Genomic DNA, 20,927 nt, shown 5'->3' with positions numbered 1-20,927 from the left:
AGGTGTCGCTTCTGTTGTTTCCGCCTCCCGCTGCGGGTCCTCGGAGGTCAGGGGGCCTTGGGTGGTTCTGCGCTGCTCAAACACTAACTTTGGCTGCTTTGGGTCTGTTTTCCTCATGTTCTTGGGGGTACTTTCCCCTGATCGCAGATCCGTTGTGACTCACTTAGTACTGTTCTCCCCACCTGGGCTGTGTGCCTATCCAAGCACAATGGTGTGCCTCACCTCCTGTTAACAGGGCTCCAACTCTCCACTCTGATCAGGGCCCAGTGTGCATCAGCCTCACCTCTGGACTCAGCTTGCTAAGGGGGGCCCAAGCATGTGTCTCGTCACTGCCTCAGATCAATAATAGGCCTCACCCGCGCCTCATGAGTCCAAGCATAGGGCTCTCTCCTGGTTATTCCGTGCTGGGGGAGGGAAGGCCCGGATCGCCTGAATACCGCCGGTCTAAAAATCGCCTGCAGGCCTGCCTTCGCACTGCTGCGAAGATCGTCGTAGTCCTTGCAATTGCGGTTAGGCCCAGACTGTCCGTGGTTCTCGGGCCGGTCCACAACCCCTGCTGCTTCCTGCGCTGGCCTGGGGCTACCTCCAGGCTCCTTGATGTCGCGGGCGGCTCCGGATTGCAGCTTAGCTCCGCGCAGCGCCGTGACACAGGCTCGCCCGGGCCAATCACCTCTTCTCGCTCCGCGCCCTGGCTTCACCGGAGCTCCTCAGCAGCTCGAATCTGCTGTTTTTCACTGAAATAGCGGCGATCACACTCGATTTTCGCTCAGCCTGCGCTCGGAGGCTTCTTAAGCAAAGTGGCAGTGTTGTGGTATGGCAAAGGCAGCTGGTTCAGCAGGTTATTGTCGGATTAATCGCCCTGTTGGTGGAGCCTAACTACAGAGGGGCCATCTTGGAGTAAGGCTCTTTGGCGCCCCCTGTATAGGATTTGTTAGTAATTTTAGTATATGTGTTACATTTATAGTAGTTATTTTATTTTATTTATTAGAATTTTGCGCTTTTAGTTCCGTAGCAGGTTGTGGGTTTATAGGGGAATAGGGTGGGAAGTAATTTAATTATATTAAATTTATTAAATAATTTTTTTTCAGAATTTTACGTTTTTAGTTCTGTAGCGGGTTGTGGGTTTATAGGAGAATAGTGTGGGAAGTAATTTAAATATAATTAATTTATTGATTAATTTGTATGTATTAATATTTGTTTAATTGATATGTTATGGTGTTAAATGTAAAGTAATTTTCTATTAATTAATTGATTAATTATTAATTCATTTTAATTAATTGGTCATTAATTATCGAAATTGTGTAATTAATGTTAGGTGTGATGTGGTGGTTTTTGTAGGAGTAAAGGATGGGAAGTTATTTATGTTTGATTATATTTAGCTGTTAATTAATGTTAATTATTTGAGATTTATCTTGGGTAATTGTTTTTGTGTGTGTTGTTTTTACTTTTAAAGGGGTAAAGGTGGATATTAAATGGATTTTAATTATTGAATTATTGTTAATAGTAATAGTTTTTCTTTAAAACATATTAAATTGTGTTTTATTATTTTATAGTCTAATGTAGGTGTGTTGTGGATATAAAAGTGTTAAATCATATGTACTCAATGAATGTTTATTATTTTCTTTTATTAATAATATTTTTGTAATTGATTATTAATTATGTTAATTGTTGATATAAATGTAATAAAAAATGTTGAAGTGTTTTGTTATTGGTGTGGTGTTATAGTGTAGGAAATAAAATGAAGACATTCATGTTTTAAATAATTTGTTTGTTAATATTTGCTACTTTTAAATATTTATTGTTTATAAATGTAATTATTAATTTATTTGATGTATTATATGTAGGTTTTTGTTATATGTAATTAATATAATATGTGGTCTTTTATATGTTTAATATATTTAATTTTATATTTTTAAAATATGAATTTATTTTTATGATTTCTTTTTTTTAACAAAATCTTTTTTTTTTCCAATTGTTTAAGTGTTAGTAATTTTTGTTTCTCTCCTATCCAGCACTTTCCCTACTTTTTCACTCGCTGGAGTCGGAATAGTAATTTTTACCCCTTCGCTATCCAACACTTTCTCTACTTTTGCACTCACTGGAGTGGGAATAGTAATTTTTGCCCCTCCGCTATCCAAGACTTTCGCCACTGTTGCACACACCGGAGTGGGAATAGTAATTTTTACCCCTCCACTATCCAACATTTTCCCTACTGAGGCACTCACTGGAGTTCGAGTAGTAAATTTAATTCCTCCATTATCCAACACTTACCCTACTTTTGCACTCACTGCAGTGGGAATCGTAATGTTTACCTCTCTGCTATCCAACACTATCTCTACTGTTGCACTCTTTGGAGTGGGAATAGTAATTTTCCCCCTCTGCTATCCAGCACTTTCCCTACTGTTGCACTCACTGGAGTGGGCATAGTAATTTTTACCCCTCCGCTATCCAACAGTTTCCCTACTGTTGCACTCACTGGAGTGGGAATAGAAATTGTTACTCCTCCGCTATCCAACTTTTTCCCTTCTGTTGCATTCACTGGAGTTGGAATAGTAAATTTAAATACTACGTTATTTAACACTTATCCTAGTTTTGCACTCACTGCAGTGGGAATAGTACTTTTTACCCCTCCGCTATTCAAAACTTTCCCTACTTTTGCACTCTTTGGAGTGGGAATAGTAATTTTTTCCCCTCTACTATCCAACATTTACTTACTGGTACTATCACTGGAGTGGGAATAGTAATTTTTACCCTTCCACTATCCAACACTTTCCGTACTGTTGCACTTATTGTATTGGGAAATGTAAGTTTACATTTTTTTAATAGTTTAATATTTTAATTTATTATAGAATGTTTTTTTTATTTAAAATTATTTATATGTAGATATGTTATTTTTGATATATAATTTTAAAGTTTAAAAATTAAACAAAGATAATAGTAAATAAATAGTTTTTGAGGAAAAATACGTATAAAGTATTATCTTTGGGTGTTTATTTTTTTTAAATTACGTTTATTTGTTATATTTAGTTAAAATGTATATTAAATTTAATTTATTTTGTTAAAAATATTATTAATATTTAATATATTTACTATACATTATTTTAATATATATATATTTTTAAATCAATATTTTTTACATCTATTTTTTTTAACTCAATATTTTTGATTAGTTATTTTTGTACTTACCTAATAAGGTATTGGAGTCGATATTTTTGGAGTCAGTATTTTCTTTCTCCGATATTTAGAACATCGATGTTTTGAACCCTTCCTTACAGTTCTCAAAACCAGGATAATTGCGGTAGGAACAGACGACGCACTACTCCTGCAAGACCTGCATGCGTAATGTAATTGATAGGATGTCTAAAACAGAAGGCCACATTACTGAACTGAAAGATGTAGTCACACAGACGTATAATGTACTGTGTCACGCCTCACCACAACATATAAAATGTTAAGCTGAAGATGCTGAGAACAGACCATGGAACAATAGTCCAAGATTAATTGGCTTCCCAGAGGCGACGGAGGACCCATCGCCCGAAATGTTTCTGGAAGCCTGGTTTACTTCTTGGCTTTCGCTGGACAAATTGTTGCTTTGACCTGGACAAGGCCCACAGGGCACTAACCCACCTCCCACCAGGCACTTCCTGTCTCTTCTACCCACCCACAGGTCCTCTCATCACCGAAGTCTTGAACTATAGAGGCTGAGACTCAACCCTTAAGGGTGCAAGAGTAATGGAAAGCCTGTCCTTTCATTCTTCTGAATCATAATGTTTCCCAATTACAACCGCCTGGTTCAAAAAGAGAGCAAATCCTTTGAAGCAGTTAAACAGAAGTTGCGGGTGATGAAACTGAAATACGTGCTTATGTTCTCAGCCAGGCTTAAGATGTTCTGACTCCCACTCCTTCTTAGATTTCCCCTGTGACGGGGTGGCAGAGAAGAGGGAGCTGAAGAAAAGCTCCCCTGTCCTCAGTGGAGGCAACAGGGGTCACTTCAGCAGCCCCATCCCAGAAGATCGAAGTGCTTCCATCAGCTAACAGGTCCCCGCTTGGGATCACCATCCTCTTCAGCCACCAAAGGTAGTCACCAGCTAAATGAGACATGGGTGAAAGAGTCTTTGTTGCCGTACCTTGACCCCGCTTCCCCCAAAATTCTAGAGGCTCCACCTGGAAAGGGTCTTTGCCTCTGGACCACCATGAGCCTTCAAGTATTAATCTACTATATGTCAGACTGTTTAGCAGACAGTCTGATGGATTCCCTACCCTCATTCTTATTTCTTGTACTTTTTACTCTTTGCCAGCAACAAGTTATCCTCATGTATAGCAATATGTAGAGGAGAATTCTGCCCTTACCAAAAACACTGGTTTTGTGTGTTTAATGGAGATTGTCCAAACATATAACCTATAAAATATTTTGTGCATATTACACAGGACCTCGTTACCATAGGAAGAATATTTTTTGGTTCGCTAATAACTTTGAGTTTGTTTGACAAATCTTTCCCAAAAAACTTCATCCACCTCAGCTCCTTCCTTGGAAGTTTAGGGGCGATCCGTGAAGTGGGGGCCAAGAAAAAAGGGTGGTTCCTGAACACTATTTCACCATGCAATTTCCATAGAGATTTTTGAACAGTGCTTTAGCCCGAATTGCGAGTGTCTGTGGTGGGTTTGCCACATATGGGCAGTTGGCCCTGTGGCCTACCCACGCTACGTACAGGGGAAAAGGATGTGTGCAGTGATGGGTGGCTGCACACGCCATGCCCTGCAGCCCACACCTTGTATGGATGATGGCTATTTGGGGAGTGGGCGTACGTCCTGGCCATACGCTGCACAGGTCAGCTGCTCGCAGAAGGGGTGGGGCTGTCAACTCCATCCATGTTGCGCATGGCCGGAGGATGTGCGACGGGGAGGCTGTCTGTGGTGGGTTGGGTGCATGGCATGGCTGCAGTGCCCCTTGATTTTGTAATCTGTATCTAAGAATAACGCTTATTTTGCTTAAGTAGGCTTATCCTATCCTCTTTGCGGACTTTGAGGAAAGTTTGAAATAAAACCCCTTTGTTTACTTTTAGTGACGTTTTCATATGTTATGTTATATATTCAATGCTATATACATGTTGAATAGCTGGTATCAACAGCAGAAAATGACGTTACAAGATGGTGCCCTTGAAAATGGAGGGACGTTGGTCCCTTTTTTATGTTTACACTCTAGCACTGCATATAAGGAGCACTTATAATGGTGACCATTATCGTGAACAAGACCATATGTGGTTGAAATGCTTTGAGTTTGAGGAATTAAAACCCCTTGATTAAGCATACCAGACTGCACGATTTTCTCAATCTTTGGAATCAGATGAATATATGATATGATCTGCACCGATTTCAACACACCACCTTCACAAGGGCATGGAACTGGAGTGAGCAGCTTACTTCCTTGGAGGACTGATATATATCTTCAATCTTGTGCGCAAATCATGATTAAGCAACAAATTAGTTTACTATACATTTTACAACATGCCTAGTATATAGCATTGCTGGCATATTTGATTTGATCTTCCAGCCCCATTGAACTCTTTATAATGGTTTGAATGACGGATATCATGAAGTGGTTGCATCCCTCAGTGGACGATGAACCAGATGGGTGTTCTTACGATATGTGCCAAGAGGTTGTTTTTACAGGCCCCAATGTTATGGATGCCATAACCCACTCCTGATGCAAATGCCAGAGCAACTCCACCTAGCTCTCTGTGCAGGCATCAGAAGACTCAATTATGCCTCTGGTTGCACAGTGCATCAAGTGTTTTTTCTACCCTGGGTGTCATCTCTATGAAGGCCCAGTTCCAACTACAGCCCCTCCCTCCCTCTCTCTCACTCTAGGGACAGGCCTATACTGGGTTGGCACCATTGGTGCCTATATCCTCTGCATGTGTAGCGCGACTCTGGTGGTCGGCCTGTGTAGACATTACCACTGGTAGCTGAAATAAAAGCCCAAATCAGATTTTTAAGTTCTGCACACCATGTATCAGTTGTAGTGCCATCACGAAACCTAGGAGAGCACAGGGGGCAGAAAAACGGACTTAATCAGTAGCTCCAAGAGATCACTTACATTTTGCAACCCAGTCGGTCCTTCAAAATAACAGTAATATAACACTATTAAAATACAAAATGACATATATTTTCAGGTGAGATTGTACTTCAATAATCAAGTTATAAACCAAGTAAGTAAATTCTGACCGGTAAACAGGACTACACAAAGTCTTTAAAAGCAAGATGTTGTCCACTGATATCACCTTGCAAATGTTTCTTGCGGCTTACATTTAACAGTCCGTACAGCAGATAAATAATGGAGTGCTCTCTATTGGGTCCCATTTTAGTTTGATAACAGTTTTTTCTTAGGCATGAGTAACCAGTTGATCATTATTAGATGAAAGCCCAAGGAGAGATCTCTAATGGCTTCCAGTACAATGCAGAGTGAAGTTCAAGACTATATGCATTATGCACAAATGCACAGGGCAATTAGTAAAAAAGGTGTTTCTTTGTTAAGACCATATTTGCCAGGGCGAGTCGCCAGATCCTCTTCAGCTCACCTACTAAAGGTCCCCAGGAGCCGTAGATATCGCTGGGTTGACCGTTCTACTTCCTTCCTGGCCCCTAGACTCTGGAACACCGCGCCTATTGAAGCAGGAACTCCCCTTCTGCCAGGCCTTGAAGATTTGATATTTCTGTGACTAACTTCCTTGTCATTCTGGTTTTACCATCTATCGTGTCTGTCGCAGCGCTGGGAGGCCTCCGGGTAGCCATGTGCTATGGAAGACTGCAAGAATAGAACAGTACTAGTATTAATTGTTTTGTAGCCATAACTCTTTAATGTGTGCATCTAAGTATTTGATTTACTGTCATTCCTGTATCTGAAATATCACAGATAACTGTTTACAATCTATGTTATGAAAGAAGAAGGGGTTGTTTCGCAATATGTAATGCATTACTGTGGAATTTTTATTCGGTAGGGCACTTCCCTTGAGCAAAATGAGGGACCCACCCGAGTATTTTACAGCACTACAGAACCTATCCAAAAGCTGTTTCAAATGTTTACCTATAGAGATCCTCTCTTATCATTGTACTTGAAAGTCAGACACTCTATTATGAGTCTGCATTGTGTTGGTACTACTGCCTACCCTTTTAGTACTGGGAATAGTACTTATTTTCCTAATTAATAACCTGATGGGTGCAAACTTCATTATCATATCAGTTAATCTGGAAGCCGATCAATAACGGGTCCCCCAGGTAAAGCCACATTTCCAAAGACCATCTAAATGGCTTCAGCAGTGATTCCTATCCTGTCAGCTAAAGGATCAACTGCAGAGAGAGACAAACAGTAATGGTTAGAAAGGGCATCCCCCTGTCTTGTTCCGCCTCCAATACATAAAGTTTTTTACAGCATGCCATTCACATTCACTTGTGCACTGTCTAGGCCGGTGCAATATCTTAATCGACATCAGAAATTCTAGTCCCACTTCTTTCTTTTCAAACGCTCATATATAGCTGAATTCCGTAGTCCACTTTTTATTGGTTAAGGCCAAGACTACTACATGTTCTTCTGGCTAAGGAGCAGACCCATGTCAGATTTTTAGAATACCCGCTGGCTATACAACCTCCTGAAACAAAATTGAGTTGACATGTTAGGAATACAACCACTCTGGAGGTGTTTTAAATTCATCCACCACAGCAGCGCCTGTGAAATTGGATGGTTACTGGAATTAAGGCTTCTTAATTCTGCAAGTCTGGTCTCCAGTGAGATAATAGATGAGCCACCAAGGGTTTCAGATGCAGACGAAACCAGGACCAGGTAATATGATATTGTTGCTGACATCAGCCCCCGATCTCCCAACAAGTCCCTGGATGATGCTGATGGACGATTTAGGAAGTTCATTAGTTGATTTTACTGGCTCAGTGCTCTGTCCTGTGGAAGGAAGCCAAAGCCCAGATTAGTTTTGAAGAGTTCCCAGATGAACTGACATGTCTATGCTGGCATTAGAAGTGATTTCTCCGGGGTGTGGCCTGGTGCGTGATGGAGTACAACTTACCTCACTCCGGCTCCAACTCACACTCGCCGTTATTGAACATTTTTGGATTTGGGGCTGTCACCTACCATCACTGCTGGGCACACACGGTCCGTAGACATTGCTTGGGATGATCGGAGGAGAGCTACATCTTGCCGAGACGTCCCGGGGCGGCTTCATCTCTCTCGGCCTGGAAGCCTGTCAAATCCCGCCTGCCATCTTAGGGCCTACTGTTGGCAATGCTGTGGTGCTGACTTTGTGGCCAGGTGCTGGCTGCCCTCCTGAACACTCTTCGGCGCGGCCTTATTGCTATGCCGCCACCGACGGGGATAAGGGCTCCTCCAAAGGCCCCGCTCACCCTCTCCTGTCAGACCTCATTGAGCTGCGGGTGCCGTGCTGCGGAACGCCAACAGCTATGAACTCTGCAGCACCCACAGGGACCATTGTATACTAATGGACAGCTCTACTGTTCCCGGCACGCTGGCTCTCTCCCCCTGCCTCTCTGGATTGCCACGTGAAAGGAAGCAATCTCGTGGCGGGGGATGCCCTGCCACACACGTCTCTGGCGTCGTACTTCTTCTGCACAGCAGCTCTCACGTTCACCACACATTCCATCTTCCCCTTTATGCTAGATTGCTGTAGCTGAATGTCCTCCAACTCCCCAAAATCCTTCTGGTTTATGAGCGTAAAAGGAGAATCAGTAACAGCCAAGAAGTTGATCTTCCTCTTGTTCACTACAACCACACAAACCGGAGCTTTTCTTTTACGTGATCATAGCAAGGCAGATATTCCTACCTCCCCATCAGTTTGCCCAGTCAAAAAAGAAAGCATTTGTAAGACATTGTTTTTTTTGTTTTAAAAAAAAAAAAAAAATTTATTTGCATTTTCAACCAAACAACCAACGTGTTACAGATGGTCATTCTCGCACCCAAATACCCACCCCCCACCCGCCTTCCATAGCATCTTTTCCATGACATAAACCCACCAAAGAATTAGCTCTGGAGCCGGTGACATATTTGGGAGTCTACCCCCCTCTCCGCCTTTCCTCCTCCATAGTCTATTACACATGCCCCATAGCCCTCCGTCCCCAACCGCAGTAAGGTTCGAAGAAGCCCACCCTTTGCTATTTAAGGTCTAACCCCCCATCCAGACCATGATACCTCCTCCATTTCCCCCATACCTTACGGAACTTCCGGGGACACCTTCTCGCTGTATATGTAACCCTTTCTGCCACCATGTAGAGGTCCATTCCCCGTCTCCATTCATCCAGCTGTGGGGGTAGCGCTACCCCCCAGGCGCAAGCCACATCCCTTTTCGCCACCACTAACGCCAATAATGCAAAAATAAGTTGTGGGCGACTCAAGTCAACATCGTGGGATATTCCCAACAGTACAAATTTAGGGTTTAGGGGAAGTGTACTCTCAAGCACCTTACTCAACTCTCCCATTATTTGTGACCAGTATGTGTGGATGACGGGGCAGTCCCAGATGGTATGTAGAAATCCCCCTGTGGAAGGACGTATCGCAGACAATTGGGATCACGTGCCGGGCCTATTCGGTGAAGTCGAGCCCTGTCGAAGTATACCCTGTGTAGTATTTTGTATTGGATGAGTCGGAGGCGTGATTTGATCGCAACCTCCCTATGATGCATCAGGGCAGCCTCCCAATCCACCGTGTCCATCTCGCCCACGGTACGCTCCCATGTGTCTGGTAATTTTCCTAGTTTGTCTGGCATATTATTGTTCATGGTTCTATATGTCAAAGATACTGTCTTGTTTAGTATTTGTAAGACATTGTTCTCCTCATCCGAACTATCCAAACCGTTCTCAATGGCTTTGACAGTGAGCATGGAGGGTTTCGGGGTTGATGTTGCTTTGCACATCCGTACAAAGTGTCCTCTTCTACCGCACTTGAATCAAGTTGTATTTAGGGCAAAACAGAATTTGGCATTCCCCAGATGAGATTTACTACCGCATCTGAAACATACGAGCTCAGATTTATTGAATCTTGCCTAACTGGATGGTGTCTCGTGATTCGGGGCTTTACTGCACATCGTTTCAGAATACTGACTTGGGCTAGGATTAACACCCTTGGCAGGTTTGGAAATATGTTTGGCACTTATTTGTTTAACCTAATCAAACTTGGTGGTATCGTTCATTTCTCGCATGCACAGTTGTGAATGTTCGATTCCCCTGGTAAGTCGAACGGCAGTTTCGAGATCGGGATCTCCAGTGGAGAGCAGTTTGTCTTGGACCTTTTTGTTGATGGTTCTTTCAATTAATTGATCACAAATGATCTCATCTTTGAACTCTCTGTAATTACAAGTGGCGGCCAAAGTTCTTAGAGAGGCGACAAAATCATCAATTGATTCCCAAGGAATCTGTGCTTGTTGCAAGCATTTGTGGCATTCTAGTACAACATTTTTCTTGGGGTTGAACCTCTAGATGAGTGTTTAGATGATAGATGCACTCTTGACGAGTGTTTAGATGATAGATGCATAATCATCAATTAACATGGAATCACCGTTGTCTCTCCGCAACTGACATGAGTGCTAACAATCTCTAACGGTAAGGTCCTAAGAATATTCCTGCCTTCGGAACCCAGATTGTAAACTAAGGGCCAGATGTATCAAGGCTTTTTACGTTTGCAAATGGGACGTTTCTGTGAATCGGTCCGTTTTGAACGCAAAATTGCCTATTGCTATGTATGAAACTTTTGGCGTTTGCAATATGGGCAATCGCAATTTTTAGCAATTACCTAAATTGCAAATTCTTAATATACCTCAAAAGTGTCTGCAGTTTGCAAAAAGGGTGGAGGTGCAGAAATTCGATCCATTGTGTAAATTTGTGTGGGTGAGTTGCTGTCACACAATAATGATTGGCTAATGCAAAATTCCGGTGTTAACAATGTGCCAAAGTTAAATAAAACATAGATTGCACACATTGCATGGATTTAATAGGGAAATCAGGCGCAGAGCAGGTGGAGACGCGCGTACGCCGCGACGAGGAGAAATGGCAGCGAGTGTCACCAGACCGTTACGGTTTACCTTAAGGCGCTGTCCCAGTGTTGCCCTTGCATATTTCCCCTTAAGGCGCTGACAGAAGTCTTCAGTACATCCAGCAATTCATTCCCTTTGGGCACAGCTTCCCCGCCTAGAGGAGGGAACTGCCATCAACAACGGCACGTCAGTCACCGCTTGGCGGAAGAAACAGGCGTGCTAGCACAGGGACGCAGGAATAGACAGACCAGCTAGTCGCCAGTGAAAGGAAGCAGACTCAGGGTGCAGGTAAGTGCTCCCCTTTATTGCATCTGTCTCAGTCCCACGTCCGGCAGTAACTGCCGTCTAGCCCTGTTCCCGAGTTCCACGCAGGGAACTCCCACACGCCCCCACATTTCACACTCACATTACGCACGACCCAACACCACGCTGTAGAGTAGAGACTGTAGAAAACTCTGCGGTGCCAGCTGAGGAGTACTACACACTTCCTGGTGGGCCTGCCCTGGTGGGTGTGGGCCCCGGCCCCCTGAGGTGCTCTCCCCACCACCATAAAACAGCTGGCCTTGACGATGATTGTGCGCTGGGGACTATAGGTGGGCCCTTGTTGGAGGACTTCACCTGCGTGGCCGCTTGGTGCCTTATCGCTGTCACGCGCCTTGCAGGGACTGCTGCAGTGCTTGGGGCCCCTTCCCCCCAGACCTTTCTGGGCCTGGATGAGCTGTGAGTGCCGTGCTGCAATGTGGGGGTGGCGACGGGTCCTGTGACGCCTGCGGAGGGCACGGTGGACCCCTGGACACTGCTGGTGGACTCCCTCCTGGCCCTGAACTTTTTGACTGGCCAGTTGCCTGGGCCCCGCACTCAACCCACCAGCATGGGGCCCGCATCAGTGCAACACACAACCAGTCCTCTTGTCTGCAGTTTGGCCTCCTGCCCAGCTGCCCATTCAGAGACACTGCAGGACGCCCTTTGTCCAGCACTTTAGCGGCCCCCCGTTTTAACGTTCAGCTCATAAATAATTCTCACACCTTCAGCTCGATAGGAGCTGTAAAAGATATGCTTGTAGGTGGCTGAGAGTAGGAGCTGCAGCTCAGGAGGAGTCTGCACAAAGCAGCTTGTGGAGCCTTGAATGTGTCATTTATGTAATTTAGAGGGGCCTCGCACATTCCTTTTTTGCCCGGGCCCCGATAATCCTAGAACCGGCCCTGACCCTGGGCCCTCATCTGATGCTACACGACCACAAGGTTAGAGGGGGCAACTGGGAGACAGCGCGTACTTGCAACTGGCACCTCTGTGCACTTGTCACCTGTTTTGGCACCCAGGGGCCTAATTGGTCTTGCCTTTGAAGTCCTTCCAGCTGCAAAAATGGGACTGAGCTTCTCCATGCTGTTTTACTTATTCCTCATGCAATGCTTGTTCTCGTTTTGGCGCCATGGCTAATTTCACTTTTGACAAAGTAATCCATTAAAGGTTTGTTGTTGGTATCTTGTTGGTATCTTCAGTCTCACTTTAGATCACCTCTCAATGGTTGTGCTTTTATATGTAGACTAAAAGGCATACACCTGCATGTGGTTTACTATGAGGTAAATGAATGGGTTCCCTACATTTACCTCTGTGTCCTGTATTCATCTTTCAATTTCAGAAACTTCTATCTGAAGTAGAAGAAAAACTGAAAAGTTGTGAGAATGTCACTCATGGAAAAGGAAGGAGAATTCTTATCCAAGACGTAGAAGGATCTGATGAAGAAGGAGAAAAACAAGGTGTGGTAAATGGCCAAACAGATAAAAGTCTGAAAATAAACACTTTCTACACAATTTTAATATGTTGAGTTTATGAATTGAGTTTTTGTATATACAGTCTTCTCCAACATGCTATTTTTCCTAGCAGTACCTTTCTTCTTATGAAAGTACTTCTTTGGCTTCACAGATGTTGGCTAGATTTCTCATAATTGTGCACTCCCTCCCACAGAACTATCACTGTCCCACGTGTAACTGAGGTTGACTGGTCACATTTAAATGCTTAACACACTAGATGATGGCCGGAATGTTGCACATTGGCAAAACATTCACCACCAGACACAGATCTGGGTTTAATCCATTGTTCTTTTGCTCACCACTCCACCCCAGTTCAGACATGGCCATATGCAAATCAGTCTTGACCCTGTGCCTCATGGGAACAGTCCAGCCCGGAATGCCAAGCCATGTCTTCCCTGGACCGGAACCAAGCATCCTAGGACCGGTTTCGGGGTTTCACCCCTCTTCAGCCAGGATAGCTTGACTCCAGTGGCGTAGTGAGCACGGGACCCACGTCTGGGCATACCCTTCCCACATAGGGCGAACAGCAAAACACACAAGATGATGGACGGAATGTTGCACATTGGCAAAACATTCACCCCCAGTCACAGATCTGGGGTTAATCGTTATTTTGCTCACCACGCCACCCCAGTTCAGACGTGGCCATATGCAAACCAGTCTTGACCCTGTGCCTCATGGGAACAGTCCAGCCTGAACTGCCAAGCCTGCATTTGTCACCCCGAGTGGGAAGGGTATGCCCAGACGTGGGGTCCCGTGCTCTCCATGCCACTGGAATCAAGCTATCCTGGCTGAAGAGAGATGAAACCCCGAAACTGGTCCTAGGATGCTTGGCAGTTCGGGCTGGACTGTTCCCATGAGGCACGGGGTCAAGACTGATTTGCATATGGCTGGGTTCAAACTGGAACAGCATGGTGAGCAAAAAACGATGGATTTAGGCCCATATATCTGTACTGGGGTGAATGTATGACATTGTTCTGCATTCTGTCCATCAACTGTTGTTTTTGCATTTGTCACCCTGAGTGGGAAAGGTATGCCCAGATATGGGTCCCGTGCTCTCCATGCCACTGGAATCAAGCTATCCTGGCTGAAGAGGGGTGAAACCCCGAAACTGGTCCTAGGATGCTTGTTTCCAGTCCAGGTAGGACCTGGCTTGGCAGTTCGGGCTGGACTGTTCCCATGAGGCACAGGGTCAAGACTGATTTGCATATGGCTGGGTTCAAACTGGAACGGCATGGTGAGCAAAAAAACAATGGATTTAGGCCCAGATATCTGTACTGGGGTGAATGTATGACATTGTTCTGCATTCTGTCCATCACTTGTTGTTTTTGCATTTGTCACCCCGAGTGGGAAGGGTATGCCCAGATGTGGGTCCCGTGCTCTCCATGCCACTGGAATCAAGCTATCCTGGCTGAAGAGGGGTGAAACCCCGAAACCGGTACTAGGATGCTTGTTTTCAGTCCAGGGAGGACCTGGCTTGGCAGTTCGGGCTGGACTGTTCCCATGAAGCACAGGGTCAAGACTGATTTGCATATGGCTAGGTTCAAACTGGAACTAGGGGTGGGCGGAATTTGCGGAATTGCGTTACGCAAATCTCTGCGAAACGGTAAAAAATCTCCGCGAACACGCAGAAATTCCGCGAACACGCGGAATTGCTTGTTCGCGATGCTTTTTTCCTGTTCACAATTGCTGTTTGCGTGCTCGGGGAGAAATATCTCGCGAACATGCATTTTGAGATCGCGAACAAGCAAAAATTTCGCGAAATCGCGGAAAGCAGACTTTTTAGCAATTTCGCGTTCTCCGCGGAACGCGAAATTACGGAAATTCCTCAAATTCCGCGAGCGGAACGGAATTTACCGCCCAGGCCTAACTGGAACGGCATGGTGAGCAAAAAAACGATGGATTTAGGCCCAGATCTCTGTACTGGGGTGAATGTATGACATTGTTCTGCATTCTGTCCATCAACTGTTGTTTTTACATTTAAATGCTTGCCATCCCAAACTCATGATCACCTTGCATACTGAATTTCTTGTCGTTAAGATTCATATAGTGCCTTTCTAGGGGGAATACACAAAGTCCAACTGCCAACTACACCCAGTCAAGTGACCCAGACACAGGCACGTGCTGTCCTACATAACCTGTTAACCGCGGTGCAAATTCCGCCTCGGTGCGGGACTTTTAATGAGTGGGCGGGGCCGTGTTGGCCAACGGACATGCGCAGGTAGTGCTCGCGATGGCCGTTGGCCGACGCACGCAGGGAAAGGGTTATGCTTTGTACATATTCTGGACTGTAACCATTGTGTCATAAAGAAAGAAGCAAGAGCCCTAAACACAGTGCTCTAGTCCATCTTTTACGTATACAGGGTTAAAGGATTTTTTAACCTTCCTTACCCCAGTTAGTTTTCCCTTAGCTCTTGGAAAAGTGCAGATAGGCTATGAATCCGTTGAGCAGGGAAAACATGTCTTGATCTCACCAACCCTGTTGTGAGCATAGCTCACAAGGATAAACTAGTATATAAACAACCTCAGGCCTGCCAGATAATCTGCAGTTGTGGGATCCCCAGCTACATTTTGGGAAGTCAAAGGCAACCCCAAGTATATAATATTTCACGACTCACTATAGGCTGCCTTTCATACAGCCTCCAATCTGGCCTGTAAGGCTCTCTCCTTTAGTTTCCGACTTTTTTTTTATTTTACTTTTTTATTTTTTATTTTTTTAAACTTTATTTATCTTTTGTAGACAAATCAACAAGAAGATCTCCACAATGGTTACATTAGTCGTAGGTGTGCAATGTACATTTCGAGGACAACACAACTGTCACCTGTTGATAATATATAGTCCAAGCTCTTAGAGGCAATCTCTTAGTCTTATATAACAGCAGTCCGACCAGCCAGAGTCCAAACAATCTATCTATGCATCACAGATCCTCCACACGTCCATCCCGTTCACACAAACTCTGCCATTCAAATCCTGCATCACTTAACCACGATGCTCCCCTCAGAATATACCTGAAACGCGGGGACGCGTTGCACCTCTACCATCCCGCAGACTGCCCAACCACACCTAGCCATCACCGCAAGAACTAACCAACCCCTGTGGGCACAATGCCAGAGCTGGAGCGCGCGGGCGATGCAACGGGCAGATTCGCGATATATGTTTTGTAGGGGCCCCAGATATCTTTGGGACGTGCTATACTAGGAAGTAGGCTGGAATAAATCTAGCTGTTTATGCTGCAATAAGCTAAATCTGAAAGCCATGTCTTAGTCGTGGGCACCTCACCACTTCCCCAGCGCTTAGCAATTCCTCGCTTTGCTAACAGAAAGCCCAGCGATGCCAGTCTCCTCACCGCCTTGGGGAAGTTAACTGTGTATCCTAGTAACGCCACTTCCGGGGTCGGAACCAGTGTGAGCCCCAGCATCTCTCCCAAAATTTTGTGTAACTGTGTCCAATATGGTTGCAGGCGCGGACATGACCAAGTCATGTGGGCAAAGTCTGCTAGCGGGGCGCCGCATTTCCAGCAGGAGTGGGGCCTCTTGGGGTCAATCATGTGGAGTTTAGCCGGTGTCATGTAGCTTCTGCGGAAAAACTTATAATGTAAGTGCTTGTGGCGGCTATTTAGTGATATCTGTTTAGTGACCCTACAACAGACGGACCATTGTTCATCCGTGATGGGCCGACCCAGGTCAGTCTCCCACTCCATATGCAGTTTGTCGTCTATGCAGGGTACCTGTGCTATACATAGTTTGTACAATCTAGAAATCAAATGTGCCCCTGTATCCTTTTCAATGAGGAGTGTAAGTGGCTCAAAGGAAGCCGGCTCTAGGGGGAATCCTGCTATCTCGGATCTGACCGTTAAATAAAGCCGGTTGAGAACAAATTTTTCCATGAATGTGGCATCACTGAATCGCGCCTCTTTTGATACCGAGAATATGTGCCCGCCCGGGTATAAATCACCAATCTTGGTGATACCAAACTTCGTCAATGTGCGCTGCACAAGCTTCTTCTCGCCAGTGACCGGGAGCCAACCCTCATTTGGTAACGGGAGAGAAGCGGAATAGAAAGTGGGCTGACCCATGTACCACAATAGCCTAAACCAGGCCCAGCTCGTGGTAGATACCGTTTGTATGTCAACTGGACTTCTGGGTACGCCCCTGGGCAGCACCGAGGCCAATCGGCCCGAGAGCACAAAGTCAGCTTCCGGGCGAAGAAATGGAATCAGCGCATCTGGGTGGTACCAGGCATAGGCATGGGCACATTGTGCAATCAGATAGTATAAATAAAAATCAGGTAATCCAAGTCCACCTCTGTCGTGCGGGAGAGTGAGTATCTTCCAACGGACCCGGGGCTGCTTCCCTCCCCAGACCAATCTGATCAAATGGGCATGTAACGTGGCGAAAAAACTTTGAGTTAGGGGTATGGGGATATTATTAAAATATACAGAAATTTAGGGAGCACTATCATTTTTACAATAGCGCTTCGAGCTGCCATGGATAATGGAAGCCGTATCCATTTGTCCACCTGCGATTCGAGCTTCGCGATCGCACAGCCATAATTGAGACGAATAATCTCGTCTTTGCTTAGATTTATGTGTATGCCCAAATATTTTACAGAGTCCGTGCACCACTCCAGTGGGAACTCGCACTGCCAAGGGGAGGTGCCGCTGGTTAACGGAAAAATTATGGACTTATGCCAATTGATACCCAGCCCGGAGTGCCGGCCAAAGTGAAGTATTTCGCTTATCAATGGCGCGAGGTTCAGATGCGGCTCCCTAACATACAGTATGGTGTCATCGGCATATAGTGAAACCAAAAGGGGACCTGTCCGGAATTGCAGCCCTCTGTGGCGATGCCGCTCCTGAAAATGTCTAATTAGGGGGTCCATGGCGAGAATGAACAACAGCGGAGACAGCGGACAACCCTGGTGGGTGCCACGGGTAAGGGCAAACGGGCACGATAATGTGCCATTAATGCGGAGCCTCGCCGTGGGGCGACTATATAGGAGCCTGGTGGTGGCAATAAAGCCAGCTGGCATACCCATTCGCTGCATTATGGATAAAAAGAAGGGCCACTCCAGGGAATCGAAGGCTTTTTCCGTGTCAAGCAGTATTGCCGCCGCAGGTGTAGCAGGGTTGATTCTATGCAGTACAGTGAATAACGTCCGCAAATTCAGTGATGTCGAGCGATGGGGTATAAAGCCAGATTGAGCCGGCGCAATAATAAACTCCATCAATTGTGAAAGTCTGTTGCCCACAATTTTAGCGAGAATCTTATAGCCGATATTCAAGAGCGAAAGGGGCCTATATGACCCACACAGCGCCGGGGCTTTATTCGGCTTTGGAAGTAGAACAATGACCGCTTCACTCAGGGTAGGCGGAAGAGTTTCTCGCTCCAGGGCCTCGGCATACACCTCAATAAGTTTGGGTGCCAATAGATCCGAAAATGCCTTATAAAATTCGCCCGTCAAGCCATCAAGGCCCGGCGCTGAGGAACCTCGCAGTAATTTAATCGCCCCTCGAACCTCAGTCACCGTTATGGGCTCCGCCATGAATTCCTGCATGCCCCTCTCTAAAAACACTAGCGCAATCTCGGACAGGTAGTCTTCCCGTGAAGAGGTGTCATCACTCTGTCTGGTCGTATATAATGCCGAGAAGTAGGCCAGAAACTCATCCCTAATCGCAGAGGGTGTCGTGTGTAGTGATCCGTCCTCGCCCCGAATTTCAGTAATGAACGACTTACTGTACGGCGGTCTCAGAGCGTGCGCCAATGTACGACCAGGCCGGTCGCCCTCCCCATACCGACGGGCAGTTCGGTATTTTCCCAGATATAGGATCTCTCTATCCGCGGTCTCTCTGTACTCTGAGAGGAGGCGCAGCCTTCTTGCAAACACAGAGCCCGATGCTGCATGCCTTGCCTCCGTATCCAACGCCTCCAACTGAGCCTCCAACTTTGTAAGTGTTGTACGCAACGCCTTTAGGACCCCTGCATGCTTGGCTATACAAACCCCCCGAATGTAGGCCTTAAACCCCTCCCAGAGCATGGCCCAAGAGTCCACCGAGCCGGTGTTAATCGCGAAATATTCCTCGATCGCCTCATTGACCTCATGACAGAAAAGGTCGTCCAATAGCGCTCTTCCAGGGAACCGCCATTGTCGCTCAAAGCCCTCAGGGCGCGGCACATCAATATAGGCGAGTGGTCAGAATACGTCCTGGGGAGGGTCTGCAATGTTCGGTACCAGGGGGACACACCCGGAGAAAGCAGCCAGTAGTCAATCCTCGTCCAAGTATTGTGTTGGCCAGAAAAATGTGTGTAACTAGTGGTGTCTGGGTTGCGCCTGCGCCAAATGTCAATAAGGGAGAATTAGTGACAGGGGTCTCTGAGAGCGCGCCGAGCTCTGGGCTTAGTGTCAGCAGCCACCGAGGTACTGCCCAGGCACACATCTAGCAACAGATTAAAATCCCCACCAATCAGGAGCATAGCGGGCTCTAGCTTTGTAAGTTGGGCGTTTAGCGCATGGAAAAATTACGGGGAGTCAGTGTTAGGGGCATAAACGCAGACCAAGATGACCCCGTGTCCCATCAGCACCCCCCTCACAATGCAATAGCGACCCTCTCTATCCCCAATGACCTGATGGCAATGAAACAGGACTCTTTTGTGGATCAGCACTGCAGCGCCTCTGGCATAGTTACTAAAATTGGCGAAGTACCTATGTGACCCCCAGGACGCAGCAAACCGAGCAGTGTTCGTGGTGTGTAAGTGTGTCTCTTGGATAAAGGCAACATCTACCTTATGCCTATCTAAATAATGCACTACCTGTCTGCATTTACGTGGATTATTAAGGCCCCTGACGTTCCAAGACATAAGTGACAAATTTATGGGGTTGTCATTCAGACCTATCCGAGCCATCCAAGTATCTGACTAAGCAGCCGGAAACAAGTGTCATCCTTACTCCCATATATCACCAAAAGTGCCACACCCCAATACATGCTTCTGAGATCAAAACAACCTGCCCCAACCCACCTCCCCCCCCCCACCCAGCCTTACCACAAAAACGTGAGGCCATCCCAAACCTGTGGACAAAAAAATCCGCTCCAGGCAGTTTCGTAAAGTGCAGTCACTCATTAACAAAAGGAGCGAAGTAACCAACATAAATCCCTGCGGTTTCCACCAGAGGGGGTGCCAACGCCCTGTCAGCAACCCAGCAATAGATAGCAACCGTACAAACAATTGTCTTGTGTCCCCAGCCTGTAGAAAATGGCATAAACAAGGTTATACCGAATCACCACCTCATCCCACCCCGGAGCCAGCAAACAGATCCTGGCTGGCCATGGAGCCACCACGCGGGGAAGACCGGCCACTTCCGCCGCCTCGAGGAGGGCTTTTATTAGGCTTGTATGTGCGACAAAAGTCCTGCACCTCCGAAGGATTGTCAAAGAACCGCAACCGGCCCTCAATCTCAACCCGCAAACGCGCCGGGTATAGCATGCCGTACTTTAGGCCGAGATTGCGGAGTGCCGCCTTCGCCCCCGCGTACTTTCGCCGGGCCTCCTGTACCATGGCTGTGAAGTCCGGGTAGAATGCTTTTTTCATGCCTTGCCAGGTTATATCTCCCTTTTCTCTGGCTAGTCGTAAGGCAGTGTCTCGGTCTCGAAAGTTCATGATGCGGGCTAGCAGCGGGCGAGGAGGGAGTCCCGGATTGGGACGCGGACCCAGGAAGCGATGCGCCCTCTCCACCACAAAGCCGGTCGTGAAAGAGTCCCTCCCAAAAATGTCAGTTAGCAACTTTTCTACGAATACATCCAGACGGCCCGTCGCTGTGAATTCCGGGACCCCAAGAATACGTACATTATTGCGACGACTGCGCGATTCAAGGTCCTCGTTCTTAATGGTCACATCTTTTAGTATGCGCTCCATTCTGTCCAATCGCTTAGTTGTCTGTACAGCACCGTCTTCGATGCCTGAAATCCTGGCCTCCGCAACGTCCAAGCGACGATCATGAGCCTGTATCTTGGCCCCCATTGTTTCCAGCGTTTTGTCCAGGGAGTCAAAGCGACTGTCTATGGATCTGAACCCA

General features: G+C 46.2%; 1 protein-coding gene across 3 annotated transcripts in view; it reads left to right on the top strand.

Annotated features, from left to right (window-relative positions):
- The window catches only part of SPAG1 (sperm associated antigen 1), a 1,022,992-nt gene that overhangs the window by 492,042 nt on the left and 510,023 nt on the right, over positions 1 to 20,927 (top strand). For all 3 annotated transcript variants that reach the window (XM_085605177.1, XM_085605176.1, XM_085605178.1), the window contains one exon: positions 12,688 to 12,805. In XM_085605177.1, coding sequence (XP_085461303.1) covers positions 12,688 to 12,805 — 118 coding nt within the window. The remainder of the gene's footprint in view (positions 1 to 12,687; positions 12,806 to 20,927) is intronic.

The sequence above is a fragment of the Triturus cristatus genome, chromosome 5_1 (genome assembly GCF_964204655.1).
Source record: "Triturus cristatus chromosome 5_1, aTriCri1.1, whole genome shotgun sequence".
NCBI lineage: Eukaryota > Metazoa > Chordata > Amphibia > Caudata > Salamandridae > Triturus > Triturus cristatus.
The sequence above is the reverse complement of the archived record's forward strand: the minus strand, read 5'-3'. Positions and strand labels throughout refer to the sequence as shown.